Source organism: Podarcis muralis, chromosome 10 (assembly GCF_964188315.1).
Source record: "Podarcis muralis chromosome 10, rPodMur119.hap1.1, whole genome shotgun sequence".
NCBI classification, from domain to species: domain Eukaryota; kingdom Metazoa; phylum Chordata; class Lepidosauria; order Squamata; family Lacertidae; genus Podarcis; species Podarcis muralis.
Genome location: NC_135664.1, coordinates 6,809,661 through 6,833,915, shown reverse-complemented (window position 1 = coordinate 6,833,915; position 24,255 = coordinate 6,809,661). Strand labels below are relative to the sequence as shown.

Below are 24,255 nucleotides of genomic sequence, written 5' to 3'. Positions count from 1 at the left end.
TTGGTGTGTTCAAATAATAGGGTACATATGTTTAAAGTCCATTGATTTTGTTCATTGTTTACTATTTCAAGTATGTTTAATTGTACAGTGAATTAATTGTACAATGAATCTCCACATGTGCCCTGGATTCCCACATTTGATTATGAAATATCTTTTCCTACTGTCAACAAACTTTCCACTCCTGTTTTGCCTTCTTGGTCATCTCCACTCAGACCAAGTTCTTAGTTGGAATGAAGATTTTTTGCTAGACCTATATCATAGAATCATAGAGTTGGAAGGACCTTCGAGAATCATCTGGTCCAACCGCCTCATAAATTAGTTGCCCCCCCCCCCCCCGACATAAAGTGTGGGGAAATAATGACCAAATATTTCTATTTGTTTGTAGGGAAGCATTCGGCGCAGTGGGCTTTGGATGATGTCCTTGTAGGAATGAATGACAGCTCTCAGACTGGTTTTCAAGATAAATTTGATGGCTCTGTCGATTTACAAGCTAACTGGTACAGGGTCCAAGGGGGTCAAGTAGATATTGATTGCCTCTCTATGGATACAGCTCTCATATTCAGTGAAAATACAGGTAAGGCTCACATTTAGTAAAATGCAAACACACTACAGCTTCTTTTTTAAAAATGAATTTTAAGTAAAATGGTTTTCTTCCTTGCACTCTTCTTAGGAAAATCTCGTTATGCTGAGACTTGGGATTTCCATGTGTCTGATTCCACCTTCATGCAGTTTGAGCTGAACATGGGCTGTAGCAAGCCATTCAGCAATTCCCACAGTATTTACTTCCAGTATTCCATAAACAATGGGAGAGACTGGCATTTGGTGACCGAAGAGTGCGTGCCTCCCAGGATAGGATGTCAGCATTACACTGAGAGCTCAATTTACACTTCTGAAAGGTTTCAGAACTGGAAGCGAGTTACCATCTACCTCCCACCTGCAACGATGTAAGAATTACTATCTTAATTCAGGCTTCCTTCCCCCGCCTTTACTGTTTTGCTGTGAAATAAAGTGTAGAATTTAGCTCAATTTTTTCACGTAACCGTAAGAGAAACTGTGAATGATTGATTCCTAAGGATGCTTTTAACCACAAACCCTATTTTAATGCACAGGACTGTTTACAAAGAGGGCCACCCTAGAGCAAAGGACATTTTTCTCCATGCTTCAGGGTTAAAGTAACTATGCTTTGGCCAAATCAAATGGTCACATCTCACATCTTCCTCAGAGCTAAGCAAGTCATTATCCCATGACCAAAAGGGGAGAACTAGATGAAACAGAATTGTGGTGTTCCTGGAATGTCCCGCTTTTTCTTAGGACATCCCTATTTTCATCAGAGAAATCTTGGAGCTTTAAAAGTTAAAAGGTTAGGTTGCCAGAATATGGGGCACCTCATATAAGCACAATTTGGGATAGTTAACTATTGGTTTGCATTTTATTTTTTAAGGGTGTTAAAAAGATATGCGTATGATTTGATAGAAATAAGTGTGGCCCTGGCATAGGCAACTCAGACTTGAGGGACAACTTCCCCTGGTGGGGAGGGAGTGCGCAGGGGCACATAATTGTGGCAGCAGGTGGGACCACAGGAAAAAGTAAGTGGCGCGAAAGCAAAAGTCAGTGGGACACCTCCCCCCTGCATACCGTCATTTGTGGATTCATTCTCCCTCTCTGCAGGTTTGGAGGATCACATAAAAGAAATTAGAACTAAGATGCTGATAAATTTTCACAAGGAGCTTTTTTATGGCTAATTGCTGCAAGTTGTGGAGAACTGCATTTAAGATTGGAAAATAAGAAACTTAGAGAACTGAAATTGACTGACCCCCCACCCCCCGCATTTTCCGATCCTCTTTCCCCAATAGCAGCGGGACTGCTCTGAATTATTATTTTTGTTTGCGATTCCCAGATCTCCCAGAACACGCTTCAGATGGATTCAACATAATTATGTTCCTGGTGGGGATATGTGGGCTATTGACAATGTCATCCTGGCCACCGGATGTCCTTGGATGTGCTCAGGCCACGGGATCTGCGACGCTGGCCGCTGTGTGTAAGGAGACACATGTTTCATGCCCTTTTGCTTCTTGGTGATGTAAAGATTATGTCTCATTAGTCAGTGGATATTGTTCCCAACCACCCCCCACAATTTGTTTTCAGGTGTGACAGAGGTTTTGGAGGCCCTTACTGTGTCCCGGCTGCTCCCCTCCCTTCTGTTCTGAAAGATGATTTCAATGGCAACCTCCATCCCGACCTTTGGCCTGAGGTCTATGGAGCTGAGAGAGGGAACCTGAATGGCGACACCATCAAATCTGGAACAACTCTCATCTTTAAAGGGGTTAGAAGTTATTGTTGTTCAAAAAGTTTTGGTTGTTTTTCCAATGCCTACTTGAAACTGTTTAGCAACGTTAAATTATAGAAATCCTTGATCTGCCCTGCTGAAAAAGAAAAAGAAAATAACTTCTTCATGTCTGTTGTTACAGGAAGGGCTGAGAATGCTTGTTTCAAGAGATTTAGATTGTACTAATACAATGTACATCCAGTTTTCATTCAAATTCTTAGCCAAAGGTAAGGTAATGATTTATTACTGTAAATAATATAATCCGTACTAACTTGAAAAACTGTGGGTAATCTGTAGACTCTTGTCATTCTTGAGGGCAGAACCAAAGAGGCACTGATGATCAAAATAACACAGGTCGGTTTTCCGTTAGCATATTTTGCTACAGGATGGTTGACCAAGTAATGACTACAACTCCATATTCTAGGAGCCCCCCCCCCGCCCCCCAGGCCAAGAAACCTGTAGCCATAAGTAACAGTGAAAAAGTGTCATTCTAAGACAGGCATAGGCAAACTCAACCCTCCAGATGTTTTGTGACTACAACTCCCATCATTCCTAGCTAACAGGACCATTGGTCAGGAATGATGGGAACTGTAGTCTCAAAACATCTGGAGGGCCGAGTCTGCTATGCCTGTTCCAAGAGATTGGGAGTAACATTTTTGGCCAGTACTGCATGTTGCCCTTCTCCTTCCTCTTGATCTTTGACCCTCCCTTAAAGAGCCTTGGATTAGTAGCTCATATTGTTTTACTGTGGGTTTTTTGTTTGTTTGTTTGTTTGTTTTGCAGATTAGCAAGACTAGGGTTTATTTGTAAATCTACTTGTACTGTGTTTTAATTTGAAACCTCATTCATTGTTCCGTAACCGTAGTATGCTGCCCAACAGCTCATTCTCGCAGTGACTTTTACATTGTCGTTATGGTTTCCTCCCTCTTGTTCTAGGTACCCCAGAGAGGTCTCATTCTGTCCTGCTTCAGTATTCCATCAATGGGGGCATCACTTGGCACCTGATAGATGAGTTTTATTTTACTCAAACAACGGACGTTCTCTTCATTAACGTCCCACTTCCATATGCAGCACGAACCAATGCTACACGGTTCAGGCTCTGGCAGCCTTATAACAATGGTAATGAGAAAGAATACAAAATCGTATATAATTGTGTATATTTTTACTTAATTTCAAATGGTGTGATTATACGGGGCTTCTGCTCTGTTATTTTCATTTATATACTGCCTGGAATCCTGCAGCATGTTATAAAATTAAATTTCAACATCTGTATTTTGAAAGTTTCCCTGGGAACTGTTTTAAGGGTGGAGTAAAAATCCCTATAATGAATAAATGAATGAGCAAAACATTCCTATCTTGTACATATGAAAGACAATCCAGGAAGTGGGCAAATATGAGTGGCAGGAGGCAACAAGGAACAGGAAAGGTTACACCTTTTCTCAGGAAACACGGGTTTCCTATGGCTAACCCAAAGCTGATTATAGGGATCCAGGGTCATCAGGAACCAATCACAGTCCTCGGTGAAGGAGTTGCTTAGGAGACCTCATCAGAGACTGTGGCTGGCAAAGAGGTGTTACTAGTTGTGAATTTGATGTGCCTGAGTTAATGTACCCAGCAGAGAGAGATAAATATTTCTCCTCAGACCAGGCTACAATTACCCATACGTACTACTAGGAAGACTATGGCGCACGGTAACATCTTAATACATTTTTGGGAAAAACAGGGTAACCATAGTGATGACTTGGGATGGGGAAACAAAATCAATTCAGTTCACATTTAAAAGCAAACCTTTTCAAAATAACATGAAAACCAAAACACAGATATACTTTGACATTTACACTTCTTTGAATTTTGTGACGCAGTTCTCCAACCAACTAACGTGTACAAAAATGCATATTGGTGAAAAGAAGTGTCCATAATATGCATATATTGGTAAAAAAAAATTAAAAATGCATTATTTAAGGGGAAATTCCTTTGTAGGCAAAACTGCATACAAACAAGTGTAAATTTGCACTAAAATGCTGCTGAATTTTTCACGAGGTCATTTAAAAATAATTTGCAACCTGCTGTGGAAATGTGGAGAACTGCATTTAAGAAAGGAAATGTAAGAAACTGAGAGAAACAGAATTTGACAGATTCCTCCAACCTTAGAGGTAACTTAGCAAATGTAACTATTTTCTCCTGTTCTAGAACAATTAAATCAGTAGCAACATAGGTGTTTATTTTCCTAGGTAAGAAAGAAGAAATCTGGATTCTAGATGATTTAATTATTGATGGAAACAACATTAAGAACCCTGTAATCCTGCTGGATACCTTTGACTTTGGTCCAAAGGAAGACAATTGGTTTTTCTATCCCGGTGGCAACATCGGGCTTTATTGTCCATATTCTTCAAAAGGAGCACCGTACGTACCATAAAATATATCCAAGACTATTCCAAAAGAAAGTTTCACTTACTAATAGTGGTGCATTTATGCTAGAAAAGCGGAATGTGCTATCCTCTCGTAAATTAAATAAACATATAAAATGTATGTTAATAATTTAGCTATGAAATAATCACTTTTGTTTCCCTTAATAGGGAGGAAGATTCTGCGATGGTATTTGTTTCAAATGAAGTTGGGGAACATTCAATTACTACAAGGGATTTGAACGTGAATGAGAACACCATAATCCAATTTGAGGTACTTATCATTACGTTCTTCTCCTCCTTATTGAGCGTTAGTCATTGCTAGCCTTGCTTTGACATTTCCCTGCCTCTCTTATATGTTATTAAAGGATAGTGGAGGGAATCCTGTTAATGTAATCTATGTGAATCTCTAGAATTAGTCCAATCCCATACAGAAATAAGAAAAGAATTATATTCGTAGTATGCATTCACCTAAACTTGGTAATATTTTGACCCATTAGTCCTCTTTTTATATTGTAGTTATTATAGTTCATTACAGCATCCTTAGGGTTAAAGTTGTGAATGACAGGAGAATGTAGATGAAAAAAAGGCTTTCCATATTGAGTTTGTTCTGTCCAATGTATTAGAAAACCCACTGGTGCTGTGATGTCATCTCATTGTACATTTCCCCCTTTTTTACATACAGACAGGGGAAGATCTACTATGAAACTAATAAAGCTTAAGCTTCAGCGCTGCTAATGCTGGAGGGGTCCCAGAAGTGAATTTAGTCCACATGGCTTAAAATTTTTGAGTCCATTAGACCCAATTTGAGTTGCACAACTCAAATTGATTTATTTTTTTAAAAATTGGTTTCTATTTCAACAATCCCAAAGTTTGAGAGTCAGTAGCAGAGATGTTGCAAAGGTTTGGTGATCTGTCATGGAACAACCCCATTGAAGACGATAGCAGTGGTTACCCAGACCTTGTTGCTGGTTGCAAAGGGGGCCCCATAACAGTTCAAGCTTCAGGACCCCAAAAATGTAGGTCCGCCCTTGCATAGAGACACACGTACAAAACATAGTTTGGATCTGGAGAGGCACTGGTGGAATGGGCAGGCATAGGGTGACTGTCCCTGGCAGCCCTTTCCCAAAATCCCTGGAAAGCCTCTCCTGGTGTTCAGGAGACCCTCTTGAATGGATTCATATGAAACACAGAACTGCACAGAAAGCTAGGCTGGAGGGGTGGAGGTACCTTTCAGGTGTGTGAGGTGCTTCTCTGGATCTATGCCTATAAAGGTAAAGGGACCCCTGACCATTAGGTCCAGTTGTGGCCGACTCTGGGGTTGTGGCGCTCATCTTGCTTTATTGGTTGAGGGAGCCAGCGTACAGCTTCCAGGTCATGTGGCCAGCATGACTAAGCCGCTTCTGGCAAACTGGAGCAGCACACGGAAACACCGTTTACCTTCCCGCCGGAGCGGTACCTATTTATCCACTTGCACTTTGACATGCTTTAGAACTGCTGAGTTGGCAGGAGCAGGGACCGAGCAACGGGAGCTCACCCCGTCATGGGGATTCGAACCGCCAACCTTCTGATCGGCAAGTCCTAGGCTCTGTGGTTTAACCCACAGCGCCACCCGCGTCCCTCTAAGCCTATAAAAGTGTTAAAATACAATTTCCATAAAGGGAACAAGTGTGTTTGTGTGTGTCTAGTTTTACCACCTAATTTTGTATTTCCCGTTCCACATTGTTTGATATTGTGTGGCAAAGAAATATGCAATATATTTGTGGCATTATATTTGTATACATTATAAATGGATGGGAGAAGCACCGTTTTCATGCTTGTCATGACGTATATTTCTGTCGTCAAGTACTATGTACCATCTAAATTATACTCAGAGCAGACTCATTGAAATCAATGGACTTCTAAGCTAATTGAAGTCAATTGTTACTAACTTGAGCCCATTGATTTCATTGGGTGTACTCTGAGAACGACTTAGTATATTTTTGGAGAGTCTAAATTAAAAATTGCAATCAAAGTGCATTTCCCACAGGGCTTTTTTTCAGCCAAAACTTGGCAGACTTCAATTCTGGCACCTCTCAGGTAGACACCATTGCCATTATAAGAGAATAAGGGAGGCATTCATAGTGAAAAACAGCTCTGGTTACACACATTTATTTGTATACAGCTAGGACATACAGAACATCAATAGTCACAGCACATTGTTGTGCAGTTTAAGAAGCAGCTGAACGTACGCCTTGTGTATTCCTAGAAAATTTGCTTTGGCTGTGTATTCATGCACATTTCAATTTGTCATGACAACTAATTAATAATATATAGAATGCAAACTGTTTTCTGTTTTAAAATATAGATTAAAAGCTTGTTCAACAAATGCCTTTGAGGTCACATTCAGACATGAATGACTCTTCAGTGCGCTTACCCCATAAGACCTGCACACACATCTTGGCATCTGGCGAAGGCATTTTGCTTTTATAAAAATTAAATGTCTTCAGCTGAGGTCTTGGAACAGGCTGATAAACATGAAGTCATTATGCATAATGCAGTAAAAGTTGCCATTCCACACTCCTGGATTCAAAGAACTTGATCTGCTGTACCATGTCTCTTGGATTCCAGATCAGTAGGTGTTTGACCTAGTTATGGAAAACTAACGTGCATTATGCTGATTAATATTCAGTATTTAACATTTTCAACCGTAAATCGTTTCGTTTTCTATTTAGTTCAGTACATTATTTATTCATCTATCTATTTATCAGACACATTTGTATCTCCCTCTTGCCTCAAAGAGCTCAGCGGGGAGGTGGGAACAAAGTGGACATTTCCCCAGTACAATGGGCTCATAACTTATTCTTAAGTTACATACACAATTGCAACCTTAGCCTTTTCCCATTCCCCATTTATTTATTTATCTCCCCACCCCCAACCACCCACTCCCGCCCACACACCCAGTGGGTTTTCCTTGTATACCAAGCTCTGGGAAGGTCATTGAAGGGCCCTGGGAAACCTCCAGAGCCATCACACATCCTTCCCGGAGCCCAGTAAGCTCTCACTTCATGAGAGATGGGCAGTTCTCAGGGTTCCTGGCTTTGGTATGATTTTGCCCTTACACACGGACCCCCCAGAACCAATGCCTCTCAGTAGTATCACTATTACTTTTGTAAAGCTATAAGTGGTGTATTTTAGAAGTTTATTTAAACAACTGTTTGTGCAATGTTATAGCTGTTCCCTGAAAGAGGACTCTCAAAAGGCAAGGTTCCATAATGTGGTACAGGATTTTAGTCTCATGTTTCTCTGGCATTGGAACTATTGTTTTTCTTCGCTAAAGCTGTGACTGGGAGATGTCCAGTTCCATTGCATCCAAGCCATCCCTTGCTCAGGAGAGGGACAGAAAAAGTATAGCACCAGGAGAGTGGAATTCATTTACCTTAACTGCCTCCCATTCAGTGGCTGCCTCCCATTGGAGTCAATGGGAGGGCAATTACTTATATCAGGTCTGGTCCTTGCATAGATTTCTGGCATGTTTGTGAGTGTATCTGTGGAATCCTGTGGTTCAGAATTTGGCGTATATGTGCTCTTCTTCATACTGCCCAACAATCCACTGGATTTTGAGGGACCCATGAATGGAACTTCACTGGCAGAGCAATTTGTCAACCGAGCCTTTCTACAATGTGCAAAGGCATATGTCTCTGCGCTTCTGAAATCTTTCACCTTACCCTAATGCCCATCAGCCAATGAACCTGCACCCTTAATTTCTTCAGTTAACTTGCTTCTTCCTACTAGCTAGGTACTATAATTCTGCTGTGAAATAATTCTCCAATCATTTTTAACATTTGAAGGTAACTAGGTGGTACTAATGTGATGTGTGGGGCAGATTTTTATACACTCTTGAGAAATTAATGAGTTTTCTCTTGTAAAGACTTCCATCGGGAACCTATAGAGACACATTTCTTTGGGAAGGGAGGTCAGGATACTGATCTGAGTTGTATCCAGTACTAGCCCTGCTCAGAATAGAACTGTTAAAATCAGTGACCTTGTCTAACTTAAGCCCATTAATTTCAATGAATACTATAAGGAGAATTTAGTTGGAGATAGCTGCTCTGTCTCTCTTGCTCTCTTTATCTCCTTCAGATATGAATAAAACACTCTGATCTTCCAAAAACAGGTGTAGAGACACAACTGGGAAAGGAGTGCTCATGTTCTAACTTCATCCCCTGTTATGGCATTTGAGTACTTGGGATGATGTCTCTGGTCTGTGTTGCAGAGACACAGAATTCTGCCCACTCTGCCAGTATTAATATTTCTGCCAGCCCAGAGACCTGAATGGCACAGGGCAAAGAGGAGCAAGAAAAGAAGACTCAGTAGTGCCATAAGCCCTGCTTAAGTGGGAACACCAGGAGACACAGTCCCTTCTGAACCTCTGGCCCAGGGATTCACCCTTTTTATAGAGTTGGCTAGTGGCAAAGCATCCATAAATGTAGGCCATGCAATCTTCTAGGTTTTGTTTTATTCTACTTCAGATTAATATTGGATGCACCACTGATAGCTCCTCTGCTGACCCAGTGAAACTTGAATTCTCCCGAGATTTGGGGGCAACCTGGCACCTGCTTCTTCCTTTATGTTATAGTAGCAGCAGCTACCTCAGTTCTCTATGCTCTACAGAGCATCATCCAAGCAGCACTTATTATGCCGGAACGACCCAGGGATGGAGAAGAGAAGTCATCCACTTTGGAAAGCTACACCTTTGCGGGTAAGTACTTGACGCTGCTCACCTAGCTTTTCTCTTTATATCCATTTTTCAGCACTACTGCTCTTTAGTACACAAAGACTCGCTCGTTATTTGTATATTTATATATCCAGGTGGCTTCCAGGTGGTTTACAGAGCAAGAAAAACATCGCCCTGATGGATGACCTTTTATTGTGAGAGGGACAGGGGGATGTGACATTGTTAACTTCTGTTCAGTCTCTCAGCAGCTTTTGATACCATTGGCCATGGTCTTCTCCTGGGCCAGTTCAGTGAGATATGTATTGGAAACACCATATTACGGTGGTTTCTGTTTTTATATTCAGGACCATGGACAGAGAGTAGCACTGGATGAGTGCTCCTCGGCTCCCAGCTCCTTGGTATCCTGTGCACAGGGAACTTGTCTGCCCCCCAGTGCTATTTAACATCTACATGAGGCTGTTGGGAGCTGTCATTAAGAGCTGGGTACAAGGTCTCATTACTATGCTGATGGCACACAGTTTATACATTACATCTGTTTCTTACATTATATTTTAAAGATATAAGAAATTCTGAATCAAGCCTGAAATGCCATTGAGATGTCATGTTTGAATTGCAGTCCAATTCAGAACCAGGCCTGTGAATGATGAAACTTATGAAAGCCATAGACTTGTCTCAGAGCCATGGTGCATGTATCATTCAGGATATTAGGGATCATTTCTGGCAACTGGAGACACTCGTATGAAACATCCTGTGTCTTTAAAACATATCGTGATAACCAGCTTTGAGATTGCCACAGGGAGAAAGCGTTCCCACCAGGCGAGTGACCTCATATTTGGTAGAGAAACACAGCAGCTCATATGATCATATATGAGGAACTGGAACAAAGTCTGGGGAAAAAACCCTGATGTTGAATAATTAAATGAAAGATTTAATTTTTAAATATGTGCATGCATCTTTGATTATTGTTAACATCTGAATGTCTGGAAAGCCCTTAACTGTGCATATCTGCTGTTCCAACCCAAAATCACAAAGCATTTCTATACTCCTTGAGTAATCCTTCTGGAGAAGAGACCCAGATGAAGACCATTCTCTGGCACGTAACTTATTTGCCTGCACTTCAGCATGGATGCAGAATAGTTTTTTTTTTTTTTGTTTTGCAGTACTTATTTATTCAGAAGGTTTGATACACTATTTAGTCACGCAACTCTGAGTGGTGTACATAAAAAAACTATTAATAAAACACAGCTAAATTTCACACAAAAAAAGAAATAGACATAAGATACCATATTTTTCCATCTATAAGACACCCCCCTATTTTGGGGGACTCAGATTTAAGAAAGTGGGGGGAGATATATCCGTGTATAAGACGGCCCCTAATTTTTGACATTATTTTTAGGGGGGAACCCTACATGGAAAATATTTTACATGGAAAAATATGGTGATTAGCAATGAAACTGGTAAGATCAGTAAAACTTTTAAAAACAACTACCAAAACCTAAATTATATGTCTTGGAAGCCTTTTTGAAATGAATAAGTTTTTAGCAGACTTCTAAAACAATACATTGAGGGTGCCTGGCTGGTGTCATTAGTTCCAACACGAGAACAGGGCCTTTTCTGCAGTGGCTCCCTGTTTGTGGCATGCTCTCACCAGGGAGGTTCGGCTGGCGCCTTCATTATACACCTTTAGGCGCCAGGCAAAAAACATTCCTCTTCAACCAGGCCTCAAAACGTGGGAATTATTGGTTTGTTTTTATTCTTAATTGTATGATGTATTTCGTGGTTTTTATATTGCAATTTCAAGCAAGGTATCAACACATGGTTAGGTGGGCTGTAGGATGGATATGGCAGGCTGGATACATCCCACAAGCTTTGCTTTGCCTACCAATACTCTGTGCCATAAAAGCGTATTTTAGACTTTACATAAATGTACGTAATGCAGTAGAAGAGCAGCTAATATAAAAGGCACTGCTTTCTTTCAGATTAGTGAGGTTCAGATGGTACCAGGGATTTTATCCTGCTGCGTCTCAACCTGTGACCTGGGCCATTGACAATGTGTATATTGGGCCACAGTGTGAGGAGATGTGTAATGGTCATGGCAGCTGTGTCAATGGGACAAAGTGCATCTGTGATCCTGGCTATTCCGGACCAACCTGTAGAATAAGCACCAAGAATCCTGACTTTCTGAAGGATGACTTTGAAGGTACCTCTCTGTTTGACATTATTATGTTTGGACTTTTTTTGTAATATTTTGTGCCCTCAAACCATTTAAAGTTTGTTAAAGTCAACTTCTTCTTAGTTTCTTGGCACACTTTAGTCCCATTTACTTCAGTGAGATACTCTACGTTGCGTTCTAGTTAGATCCTGCCACTCCTGTGCACGTATCCTGCACCAGCTCAAGTTCCCTTCCCATCCTCTCTGTTGCTTTCCACTGAACAAGCAAATAGGTGGCTTCCTTTCTTCCCAACAGCTGGTAAGAAGATGTCAGGGAAGATATCAGCCAAGAAACTCACCTTTCCAGAGAGTTAGGCAAATGAAGGGAAGTTCAAATGTGCTTGGAGACAAATTCCAACAGCGTCTCTTGGCTGGCAGGGAATGGCATCTGTTCTGCCTTGTGTTATATGTTTGATTATGTTTTAATTCATTAGGAAAGTAACTTGGGAATGAGTTCTCAAAGTGAAAGCGTACACTCTTAAAAGAAAGCCCAAGTATCTTAATTTGCATGCTTTTTTAGATTATAAAGGGCAGGCCCTCACTGTCAACAAATCCTGGCCACACAAGTGCTCCTGCAAGCCTTTTTTCAGAAGTGGAACCAGCTAATTCAGCCCCAACAGCTGCCCAAAACAGACTTCCAAACAGAATAGAATTACCCTGTCAAGTTTTTCTCAAATTGTTCTCAACCATTAGGCTACGCTACATTCCCTGAAGAAAGCTGCCCACTTGCTATGTTTACATGGCAGCGGCAGAAAAACAGCTTACTCAGAGTGCCTTGGTAGAGTTGGCAGAGCGGCACTTTTGCACTGACATTTGAAATTGGAATTATTACTTTGGCTCTGAAGTGGTTTCCTTTTTACAAAACTATGCATGTTCAAATCTCTCCTATTGAAACTCAACGAAACTCAACAAGCGCTTAATTGTGGCAGAGTTGCTGCCACAATGTTTCTCCGTTATTATCTAACTACCTCCTCACTTCTCAGCACATTCCCTTTTTTGTGTTATATCAGCTTTCTCAGGGCTCCTCCCAGTATTGTACTGTTAATTCATGAGGTTACTCTCTCAACTATAAGATATACATATTAGTGTTATATTCAACAACATCATGCTCGGAATAAATCCACTTAAATGAGCTGTCCGACAGTGGAACAGACTCTCACGAGAGATGGTGCCTTCGGAGATCTTAAGCAGAGGTTGGGTGGCCATCTGCCATGTAAGATTTAGTTGAGATTCCTGCATTGCAGGGGGTCCCAACTAGATGAACCTTGGGGTCCCTTCCAACTCTGCAGTTCTATGATTCTAAGTTAGCTTTGCCCATTGAGTTCAATGGGTGTGCTCTGTGTGCGAGTTAACAGTGCAATCCAAACCTAAGAACCACCAAGATAAGTGAATAGGCAGAAGGGACTCAGCTAGGGCTATGCCAGTGTAACTCAGTCCACCTAGCTACATATAACTGAATGCACCCCCAGTTCATTCCTCATGGAAGACACTATCCAAATCTGAAATATAGACTGGGAGATTATCCCTGCAAAATTCCCTCCATCACTCCCCCTGCAAATATCTGGGGGGGGGGGGTTGTGTGAATTTATATGTAGAGGTTTCACTCCTGTACCTCCTTACCTAGGAGTAAGTCCCATTCAACTGAGTCGCGCTTACATCTGAGTATACATGTATTGGAGTGCAATTTCTGGAAGCTGAAAATCATAAGCTATGGTTGTGTATTTTATTTAATGTTGCTTTTCTGGTGGTTTCTGGGAAGGATGTTATGGTTGAAAAGTGCTTGTACTATTCCCCCCCCCCCCACTTTACAAATGATGATTTATTAGTCATTTCTCACTTAACTGAAATGCCACAGGGTAAATCCTAAATAACTGTGTCCCTTCCACTCAGGTCAGCTGGAATCTGATAGATTTTTGTTGGTGAGTGGTGGAAAACCATCCAGGAAATGTGGGGTCCTGTCTGGAGGAAACAATCTGTTCTTTAACGAAGAAGGCTTGCGCATGTTGATGACAAGAGATCTGGATTTGTCACAAGCCAGGTAACCTTTTTTTAATGTCTACAAATTTTCATTGAGACAGTCGAGTATTTGTGGCTGAAGAGTGTTGTGTACTTCTCTTATGCTAGATGCATTAATGTGGACTCATTTGAGACGCATTTTGGACCGAGTCATACCCCCCCCAAAAAAGAAATGCCCACCCCACTTTGAGTTCTATCCCCAGCAATGCATTCTGTGTTCCTTAAGTTTTAGCATGTAACCCCACCAACCAAAGATGACATGGTTGCAGTAGAATTCTGGAAGTCAATCCATAGAGAGTTTAGCACCCAAGTGCTGTCACTCAGAGCCTATCCCCCTATAAATTTCAGGATTAATGTTGTCCAGTAAAATCTACCCACTGATGAGTCGGGTGATTTGACACTATGTAGCAGGGTGAGGGACGCGGGTGGCGCTGTGGGTAAAAGCCTCAGCGCCTAGGGCTTGCCGATCGTTCCGTGTGCTGCGCCAGATGCAGCTTGTCATGCTGGCCACGTGACCCAGAAGTGTCTCCAGACAGCGCTGGCTCCCGGCCTATAGAGTGAGATGGGCACACAACCCTAGAGTCTGTCAAGACTGGCCCGCACGGGCAGGGGTACCTTTACCTTTAGCAGGGTGAGACAGCCTGACCAAGCAATATATATTGGGGTACTATTAAAGGGCTGCAAAGTATAGTTTTAAAATTTATTATTACATTTCTGCCACCACAGACCGTTGGGTAAGTGGAATGCCATTTGCATTTTCTGCCTTAGGCACCAAAATGCCTTGTGCCATCTCTGCCCTTCGTATGATTTTGATAGTAACCTCAATCATTGCCATTTAAGGCGAGTCTTTGATGAATGCACCAAAATGTGGTCTGCAAGATTAGGATGTCAGCATCTTGCCTAGGACATTTGCCTTGATAAATAGCATATTAATCCCATCACACTGAAATATATTGCATACTAAGTGCTCTGTTAATAGGAAGCTCCACTATGAATCATTGTTGGAACTGCAGTGTTGATTACCAGAGTAACTTTGCATTCATCATTCTGTTTTCTGTAATATCTGAAGCTTGCCTTGAATTGCAGGCATTTGTTTACAATAATTCACTGACAGAATTTAATCAAGCTGTCACCAGTTAATTCGGGTAGAGCTATTTAAAAACACCCATTTTAAAGTTAAAGTATTGTCATTTTGGACCTGCTTAGAACTTATTTGTTGAAAGAGACTATGTCCAAAAATTAAGTCAGGAAAAGAACGTAAGCAAGTTTGAAAGGAAACATTTGTTTACAAAGCACAGGGTGGCTCTTAGTCTATTATCCTGCCCTTCTTTTTAATTTTCTGTTTTCCTTTGGACTTATGAATTGACTCCTACTAAGTCACAGACCAATAGAATATTCATTCCATACTAAAGGTAAATGGACCCCTGACCATTAGGTCCAGTCATGACAGACTCTGGGGTTGCGGCGCTCATCTCGCTTCATTGGCCGAGGGAGCCGGCGTACAGCTTCCGGGTCACGTGGCCAGCATGACTAAGCCGCTTCTGGCGAACCAGAGCAGCGCACGGAAACGCCGTTTACCTTCCCGCCAGAGTGGTACCTATTTATCCACTCGCACTTTGACGTGCTTTCGAACTGCTGGGTTGGCAGGAACAGGGACAGAGCAACGGGAGCTCACCCTGTCGCGGGGATTCGAACCGCTGACCTTCTGATCGGCAAGTCCTAGGCTCTGTGGTTTAACCCACAGCACCACCCGCGTCCCTTGTTCATTCCATACTACATGGATATAAAAGAAGTAAAACAGCCCCAAATAGTGAGAGCTATGCTTTGTAATAAAAACTGGATGGAAGCTACTCTAAACATGCCTTATAGGTTACCATATGTTACCTTCAATTTTTTCCATATTACCATAAAATATCTAGATTGTCACCATTTTCAAGTGGGTTTCAGTCACATAACCAGCAAATTTAGGTTGCACTGTATACTGCATATACACCACACCTTTTAAGTACATTTTGGCTACCCTTTCTGAATCTTAAGGACTGTAGTTTACCCCTTAACTATAATTCCCAACACCTTTAACAAACTACAGTTCCCAGTATTCTTGAGTGTGGGGTGATGCGATGCATGCACCCCAATAAAACAGCAACATTTCCTCTCAGATTAGGATCTGGAAACTAGTCCTCACATCTCTTTGAGTTTTAGGCCAGACTACTTTCACATGCTCTTGATAGGGGTTCCTTTGAAGACTGTTCAGAGGCTGCAGCTGGTGCAAGACAAAGCAGATCACTTCACTGAAGGGTAATGCTTCTGGGAGCGTATTACATTTCCGTTCATAATAATAATAATAATGATAATAATTTATTATTTGTACCCCAGCCACTCTGGGCGGCTTCCAACAAAGATGAAAGATACACTAAAATTTCACATATTAAAAACTTCCCTGAACAGGGCTGCCTTCAGATGTCTTCTGAATGTCAGGTAGATGTTTATCGCTTTGACATCTGGTGGGAGGGCGTCGGAGCTGGACCTCAGTGTCCGGGCAGAACGATGGGGGAGGAGACGCTCCTTCAGATATACTGGACCGAGGCCGTTTAGGGCTTTAAAGGTCAGCACCAACACTTTGAATTGTGCTCGGAAACGTACTGGGAGCCAATGTAGGTCTTTCAAGACCGGTGTTATATGGTCTCGGCGGCCGCCCCCAGTCACCAGAGTCTGCACTGGCTTTTAATATAGCTTTGTGAAAACAATCCAAAGTGCTGATCATGACCTTAAAAACCCAGTTTGAGCTCAGTTTACAAATTTCAGCCTGGCAGGGATTACATCAGCCAAGAAGGTCCTTTCAACAGTGTTACCCACATACCAGGTTTGAATCCAGATTAAGAAAACAAGCTACTTGCTTTGGTTTTCAGAAACTTCCCTAGAGGTCTGCAAGGTGAACGTATGTAGCTGCCTGATATAGCCTGACTGTTGATGTCTCTGACCCAGTATCAGTTTTGACTGGCAGGAGCTCTCCAAGGTCTCAGGCAAAGGTCTTTCTGAGACGTCAGGGGTTGAACCTGGTAACGTGCAAGGCTTGTGTTCTACCACTAAAGCTATGACTGTTCCCCAAAGCTAAGCGTATTTCAGGACTGGCATGAGACAGTTCTGTAAGAGCAGATATTTAATGGCTGGGATAAGCCAAGGACATCACTCTGTTTTATTTTATGTTACCAAAGGATAGCAAAATGAACCTTCAGGATAAAGCAGGCCATAAACTCAATATAATAATAAAAAATCCCCACCCCCCACATTTGGCTCTTTATTTCCAGTTGTGTTTAAGCACATGACACAGTGCAGAATTGTACCTTAGATTCCATTTGAAAAGCTGTTGTAGAAAGTTGCTAGACTAATAAACATTTATTTTGAAACCTTTTTTACTTTGTCATCAACAATGAAAATGGAAGGAAGGTAACAAGCGGTGCATGAAGCTTGTTAAAAGAGACTTGTCTTGCCTTCTCTGAAGTACTGTGTAAATATGAGGACAAATTTCCTGGTCTTGCCTGCAATAAATCTAGTCCATTGCAGCTGATGGGCTACAACACATAGCTCCCCAGTGTTGTTTTACGGCATTGATAATAGGTTTCTTTGGAACAGGATGCTTGAAATGCTCCGTGTTCTGAAGAACAACGTTAGTGATAAGAACTAACAATATACCTGAGTACTTGAATTCATTGACTTATTAGTATGTCGGTTTCTTGGCATTCCCCTTGTACAGCAAATCCCTCTGGAAGCCCATTTACCCACAAAGCATAGATAGAGAGATAGGATATAAGAACGAAATTGTTAGCCATTGTTCTCAAAGAAATGAGGTGCTTGGGTAAAGGCAGCTGTAACTATGTGCACCACAACAATAAACAGCAAACATTCAGCCTTGCGAACCACATGGAAAATCTAACATGAGATAAACATGAAAACTCATTGCACCTACCTAGGCAATGTATATGGAAATTAGCAAATAGGTGGTTTATAGACTCAGCCGAATGCAGAGGGAATATCTGGAGATGGTAGAATTGACTGCAAATTCAGGCTGAAAGTGGAGGGTCATGTTTTTAAATGTTCATGCACCAGTAAGAATAAAATAAAGCACAACTCCCTGTCAACTGAAAACTAGCATAGCAGCGGGTGGTGGGACGAGAACCTTCCCGTTTGATCTTCTTGTTTCCTCCATACAGGGAGCTTTTTATAAGAGAGAACACACAAAAATGAGGGCTTTTGTATCTGTGTGCATGGGTACAATGGCAGCCTGAATCCATGATCTTGAGAGAAGAAAGATGTATGTGCAGTAAGCACACACACACACACACACACACACAAAAGCCCAAAAGGTCTCTTGCCATCCCATTCCAGCAAATTCCCCCTTAACTACAATTAAAGGGTACATTAGGATACAGTTAAAGATACACCAGGAAGAATTTTCTGACAATAAGAACTGTTCAACAGTGGAACGGACTCCCTCAGCATGTATTGGACTCTCCTTCCTTGGAGGTTTTTAAGCGCTTGTCATGGATGCTTTAGCTGAGATGCCTGCATTTCAGGGGCTGGGCTGGATGAAACTTGGGGCTCCTTCCAACTCTACAGTTCTATGATTAGCCAACCAGGGCACAGGATTTGAAGCTATTTAGCAAAGCCTTGATAAGATAGAACCTTACTAGTCTTAACTACAGTTAAAGATGAAGCTGCGGTTAAGGTGGAAAGTGTAATTCACTCCAAGGAGGGGATCAGCTGTAACGAGAAAGCGAAATATCTGATAAAAGGTAAAGGTAAAGGTACCCCTGCCCATACGGGCCAGCCTGGACAGACTCTAGGGTTGTGCGCTCATCTCACTCTAAAGGCCAGGAGCCAGCGCTGTCTGCAGACACTTCCGGGTCACGTGGCCAGCGTGACAAGCTGCATCTGGCGAGCCAGCGCAGCACACGGAACGCCGTTTACCTTCCCGCTAGTAAGCGGTCCCTATTTATCTACTTGCACCCGGAGGTGCTTTCGAACTGCTAGGTAGGCAGGCACTGGGACAGAACTACGGGAGCGCACCCCGCCGCGGGGATTCGAACCGCCAACCTTTCGATCGGCAAGTCCTAGGCGCTGAGGCTTTAATATCTGGTACACTTAATCTAAGAGTGCATATCAAAGTGGAGTATGCTTCTGGGTTGTTTCTCTTAGAATCAGCCTCCGTATTTAATGAAATAGTACTGTAAGTTTCTGGTTTCAGTGCAGAGTAATTCCATAAATCTTTTAGTAATATTACACACACGCACACAAACACTCACAATGTGTAATCACTTCTTGTGTTTTAAAAGGTTGTGCTTTTGCAGGTCCCAAATCCTGAGAAGCCTGAGGTTTTTATTTTCTCCCTTGTATTAATAAAACAAATGACTATAGCCTAAGGCTGAATTTTTGTCTTCATAATCTAGGCTTCTGAGCTTAAAATTGTGAAAATTTGAATGCAGGATCAAATGTACTGGGATCTGCATTATATAAATAAATCTGTCTATCAATTGCATGCTGATGCCTGGAGGATAAATAAATAGCTTTGTTCCGCTCTGTGATGCCCCTTCAGCCTATAAGCCAAATGCATCATCATCACAACAGAGTACTGTACTAAAAATGGTGACCTAAAAAGAGGGTGCCATGCAACTTCTATTAAATCCCAATTCAAGTTGTCTCAAACCAGTGCTGGGCTCCCACTACGGAATATTTGTTTTCTGTACTTAAAACAAAATCCAGCTCTCTATCATGAGGCTAGAGCTGCAGATTCCTTCATGGTAGTAAGACAAGCTTCTTCATCTTGTCTTTGATTTATGACACCTTCTTCCTTGTTGTTATTATTTTGTTGTTGTCATTTGTACCAATGTTATAGGTTTGTGCAATTCTTCATGAGGCTGGGATGCGGCAAGGCAGCACCAGATCCCAGAAGCCAGCCTGTTTTGCTACAGTATTCTCTCAATGGAGGCCTCACATGGAATCTTCTGCAGGAGTTTCTCTTCAGCAACTCGAGCAACGTAGGACGGTACATTGCCCTAGAAATCCCCTTAAAAGCTCGTTCTGCCTCCAGTCGTCTGCGTTGGTGGCAACCATCTGAGAACGGACATTTTTACAGCCCGTGGGTCATTGATCAGGTATGTAACCCTTTCTATTCAGGAAAGTAAGTACCTTTGATTGAATACTGTTCCCTGTACTTTCCCTACTTTACATGATTAGCAGAACTTCACTTCATGAGAAACATGGAGCTGCTGGGAGGGAAGAATGCTCTGTATCGAGTTAATTTACTCGTACACTAATGTGTAGTAAAACTTTACCCTTTGTCCTGTCATATCGTACATTTTCATGCCCCTCTGCTAAATAGTTGGCTGGTGAAAGCAAGGAAAATATGGGGTGTGAGGCAGAAAGGAAGAATTTGAGTCAGGAGGAGAGCCAGGGCATTGTCTCCTCTGACCGGCAACAGTTTTCCAAAGATGCGGGCAGGGGTCTTTTCTAACCCTGTTCTTGAAGATCCTTTTAATAAGAGATCTCAGACCATGAACCTGAGACCTTCTGCATGCAGAGCATGTGTTCTCCCTTAAGAAGTCACAAACTTTTGCTTTCCACTAACCAAGAGGAACATATATTTTAAACAGTCTTTTCTGGATGCATTTAAAACTTTTGATCACAGCGAACGTGACTCAAATGTAAAGTTTGTTGTTGTTAAAAGAACTGTTTCTCCAGAGTCGTTGGGCCCATTCCAGCGAGGTGATCAAAAAGCTGTCAGGCCCAGATCTTCTGCTGTGTAAGAAGGAGTTCAAAATGGTGCTGGTCAGAGCTGGTCCCATGCCTGGGGCTGTGTTTATATTCCCCATTTATTTGGACTGTGTACAGCACCAAAGAGGACAATGGGCAGAGTGCTGTCAATCTGCCGATTCAATAAACATTTTGTGGGAGAGGGTGGACCACTGTTTAGAGATGACTGTGATTAAATGGTATACAAATAAAATAAATAAATAAAAATCCCCACCAACAGGTGTTCGATAATGAATTTAGCTGAGTGCACATTCTCAATATACAAATGTGAATTGGGATTGTGTGAGCTAACCATAGTCCATAGTCTTTGTCATGTAAATCTCCATAAAAGATTTACGAGAATGAGGGGTGAATCTCTGAGCCTGTTGCGTAGGGCCCGGAATCCTTTTCAATATTTTATATATTGTGACTTTAATTTTGAGTTGTCTGCCTCTGGTTAATGGTCTCAGATATTTGGATATGAAATTTATGGTAGAAACAAATGCCAAGAACACAAGACGTAATTTTGTTTTCTTTGCTTAAAGGGAAAAGAGTGTTGCTCAGAAGTTCATTGTTACTCATTGTTAATTAGCTATTGGCAAAGTAAACAGTATTAAACTGAATTTAGAAGAAATATAAATAATTAATTTTAAGTTTGGCCGGGGGGGGGGGGGGGGGGACAAACTAGATATTATTTAAGTCTCACAGCAACAATGCAGTGCCTGCTGTTTATTTAATACCCTAACTATTGGTGAAGATTCGAGCAATGGTAAGAGTACACTTATGACTATGTTATATCAGTAAGAACAAGTAACATTTATGAATAATTTTCAAGCATTCAGAGACCTGTTGGCAGAGAGTGGAATCACTTCATCCGAAATTGTCCAGGGGGAGCAGGCAGAGGCATTTAGGGGTTCAGGGTGGTTGCAAGGGGGAAAGGGGGGTGGGAAACTTTCTTTTCATAACCTTCTTTCCATTCACTTAACATAGGAACCAAGCCATTATTATTATTATTATTATTATTATTATTATTATTATTATTATTATTACACAAATTCCAGACCTTTTAAAGCTCTCCCTCAACTAAGGGTTCAGTGTTTTACAAGTTCAATCCTTGCAGGTACGATTAGAAAGGTAAAGGTAAAGTGATCCCTGACCATTAGGTCCAGTCGCAGATGACTCTGGGGTTGCGGCGCTCATCTCGCTTTATTGGCTGAGGGAGCCGGCATACAGCTTCCGGGTCATGTGGCCAGCATGACTAAGCCGCTTCTGGCGAACCAGAGCAGCGTACAGAAATGCCATTTACCTTCCCGCCGGAGTGGTACCTACTTATCTACTTGCACTTTGATGTGTTTTCGAACTGCTAGGTTGGCAGGAGCTGGGACCGAGCAACGGGAGCTCACCCCGTTGTGGGGATTCGAACCGCCGACCTTCTGATCAGCAAGTCTTAGGCTCTGTGGTTTAACCCACAGCGCCACTCGCGTCCCTACATACCTGTAATCAATTCTTGACAGCTTTCCTTTTCCACATCTTTTATGTGTCCAAGCCAATAGGTTACTTCTTACAGGGACACGTTAAGAATCAGTGTATCTTAATAACTTCTCTTACCTTAGGTAAGTCATTCTTAATCTTGAAACATCCTCTCCCACATGTGAAAACCATCTGAGTCTACACCTGTGTACCTCCACCACGCGGGTGGCGCTGTGGGAGGACGTGGGTGGCGCTGTGGGTTAAACCACAGAGCCTAGGACTTGCCGATCAGAAGGTCTGGCTGTAGAATATTTTAGCACTGGCAACAGGATAGCATTCTCCACTGCACCTGAACATCACAGGGCAGTTATAGGTGTGCAAAACAGGAGGAAGGTCCTCCGGGAGAGAAAGGTTTAGCTAGTGGGCTCAGGAGGACCAGCTAGGAGGCTGCCTCCCAGTTCTGCTGCTGATGTGGTTGCCTCACTCTGCCTAATGATAGGGCGGGTTCTGGTCATCTGAGCATTCTACTATGTTCCTCATGCTCAGTGGTATAGTAGTAAATTTTGAAGGGCACAAGATCATCACAACAGACCAGAGAACCAAAACATTTAGGCAGCTGATGTGGCAAAGAGTGGCGTAGTGGTTCGCACATAAGAATTGGGCTGATTTCACATCCCTGATCAACCATGTGGCGTTACTCCAGTCCTGTGCATAGTTCCCTGAGATAAACTCCATTGAACTCAGTGGTGCTTCCTTCTGACCATTGCAGGTTCAACTTGTAAAACACCTTGAGCTTCCACAATAAATCTTCAGTCAGGTGCAATGCAACCTTCAGCTTTTAATTAGAAGTGCAAAACAATATTGCAGAGAAGTACAATTGCTTGATTGCTTTTCTCGTTCCATGCTAATTTGCCACAAACAACCGTGAAACTTGAAAGCTTCATTATCAGCTCATTCACTTGCCAAAGCAAGGCAGATCCATCAGTTACACTGGCTTTTCAACAGCTGACATCAACATGCCTGCTCTGGTGGGGGGGGGGATCTTGGAGCCACGCTATTTCCACCAACACCACCCCATTTCTGATCATGCCACACCAAAAGCTTCTAACCAGTCATTTGACTGAAGGGGCCAGCTCATAACCTGTGTGTTGTAGAGCTTTGTTGGTGGCCTCATCATGCATTCAGTGTGGGCTGACAACAATCAGGAAGTATTGACTATAAGTGTCAGTAGCCCCTGTGTTAATCAGCAGTGACTTAGGCGTGCTTGGAAAGAAAAGTAAAGAAGCCCCTGCTTTTTCAGCATCTGTTTCAACTTTTTAAAAGTAAGCAAACCCTTGCATTTGTGTTCCAGATCCTTATTGGCGGAAACATCTCTGGCAACACAGTCTTAGAAGATGATTTCAGTACCCTGGATAGCAAGAAATGGCTCCTCCACCCTGGAGGAACAAAAATGCCAGTGTGTGGTTCTACTGGGGATGCCCTGGTCTTCATTGAGAAAGCGAGCACTCGCTATGTTGTCACCACTGACATTGCTGTCAATGAGGATTCTTTCCTTCAGCTGGACTTCGCAGCTTCTTGCTCCGTCACCGACTCCTGCTATGGTAAAGGCTTCTGCATTTCCTATTAACATACTTGCCAGCCTTCTCTGCTGTCGTTGCTTATTGTTCTTCATTCAGCTCTCCAATGAAAGATACAGAATCTAAAACAGGCCTTCCCACCAGAGAGCTGTGATTTGTTGTTTCTGTCTTGGCATATTTGGAAGTCTCCCATCTGTGGTTTGTGTATACTGAAAGTTTATAGATCCCAGTTATTGGTGGAAAATAAGGGCCCACTCACTCGCTGGGTTTTCTGGCTCATGAATAGAGCTGAAATTTAAAATGCATGCCTGGAAGCACTGTCCTTACATAATAACAGAAAAAGAGCCCTGCTGGATCAGCCCACTTTGACATCCTGTCCTCACAGTGACCAAGCAGATGTCTATGGGAAGCTCACAAGCAGGCCCTGAATGCAACAACATTCTCCCAAATTGTTATTTCCAGCAACTGGTATGCAGAAGCAAGGCACTGTGAACATGCACAGTGTGGTGTGTCTGTCTCAGGTGTGCTGAACACCCACAACCGTGACCAAATAGTCAGACACGTACAGTTCCTATTATTCCTGTTTCCTTACATTCCAGTCCAGAGCTTGAGCCACACACATCAGCTCAGCAGCTTTCCCATACACTTCAGTGGTACACATGTGAACCCATCCTTTAAAGTAATCAGGAAGATCTTATGGATGTGTGAACTGTGTGTATACACCAGAACTTACCCAGCAGTGCC

General features: G+C 42.3%; 1 protein-coding gene across 2 annotated transcripts in view; it reads left to right on the top strand.

Annotated features, from left to right (window-relative positions):
• The window catches only part of RELN (reelin), a 304,253-nt gene that overhangs the window by 236,883 nt on the left and 43,115 nt on the right, over nucleotides 1-24,255 (top strand). For both annotated transcript variants that reach the window (XM_077935775.1, XM_077935774.1), the window contains 13 exons: nucleotides 386-574; nucleotides 671-944; nucleotides 1,898-2,038; nucleotides 2,146-2,323; nucleotides 2,469-2,553; nucleotides 3,263-3,445; nucleotides 4,558-4,729; nucleotides 4,903-5,005; nucleotides 9,243-9,472; nucleotides 11,428-11,648; nucleotides 13,550-13,697; nucleotides 19,569-19,827; nucleotides 23,286-23,535. In XM_077935775.1, coding sequence (XP_077791901.1) covers nucleotides 386-574; nucleotides 671-944; nucleotides 1,898-2,038; nucleotides 2,146-2,323; nucleotides 2,469-2,553; nucleotides 3,263-3,445; nucleotides 4,558-4,729; nucleotides 4,903-5,005; nucleotides 9,243-9,472; nucleotides 11,428-11,648; nucleotides 13,550-13,697; nucleotides 19,569-19,827; nucleotides 23,286-23,535 — 2,433 coding nt within the window. The remainder of the gene's footprint in view (nucleotides 1-385; nucleotides 575-670; nucleotides 945-1,897; nucleotides 2,039-2,145; nucleotides 2,324-2,468; nucleotides 2,554-3,262; nucleotides 3,446-4,557; nucleotides 4,730-4,902; nucleotides 5,006-9,242; nucleotides 9,473-11,427; nucleotides 11,649-13,549; nucleotides 13,698-19,568; nucleotides 19,828-23,285; nucleotides 23,536-24,255) is intronic.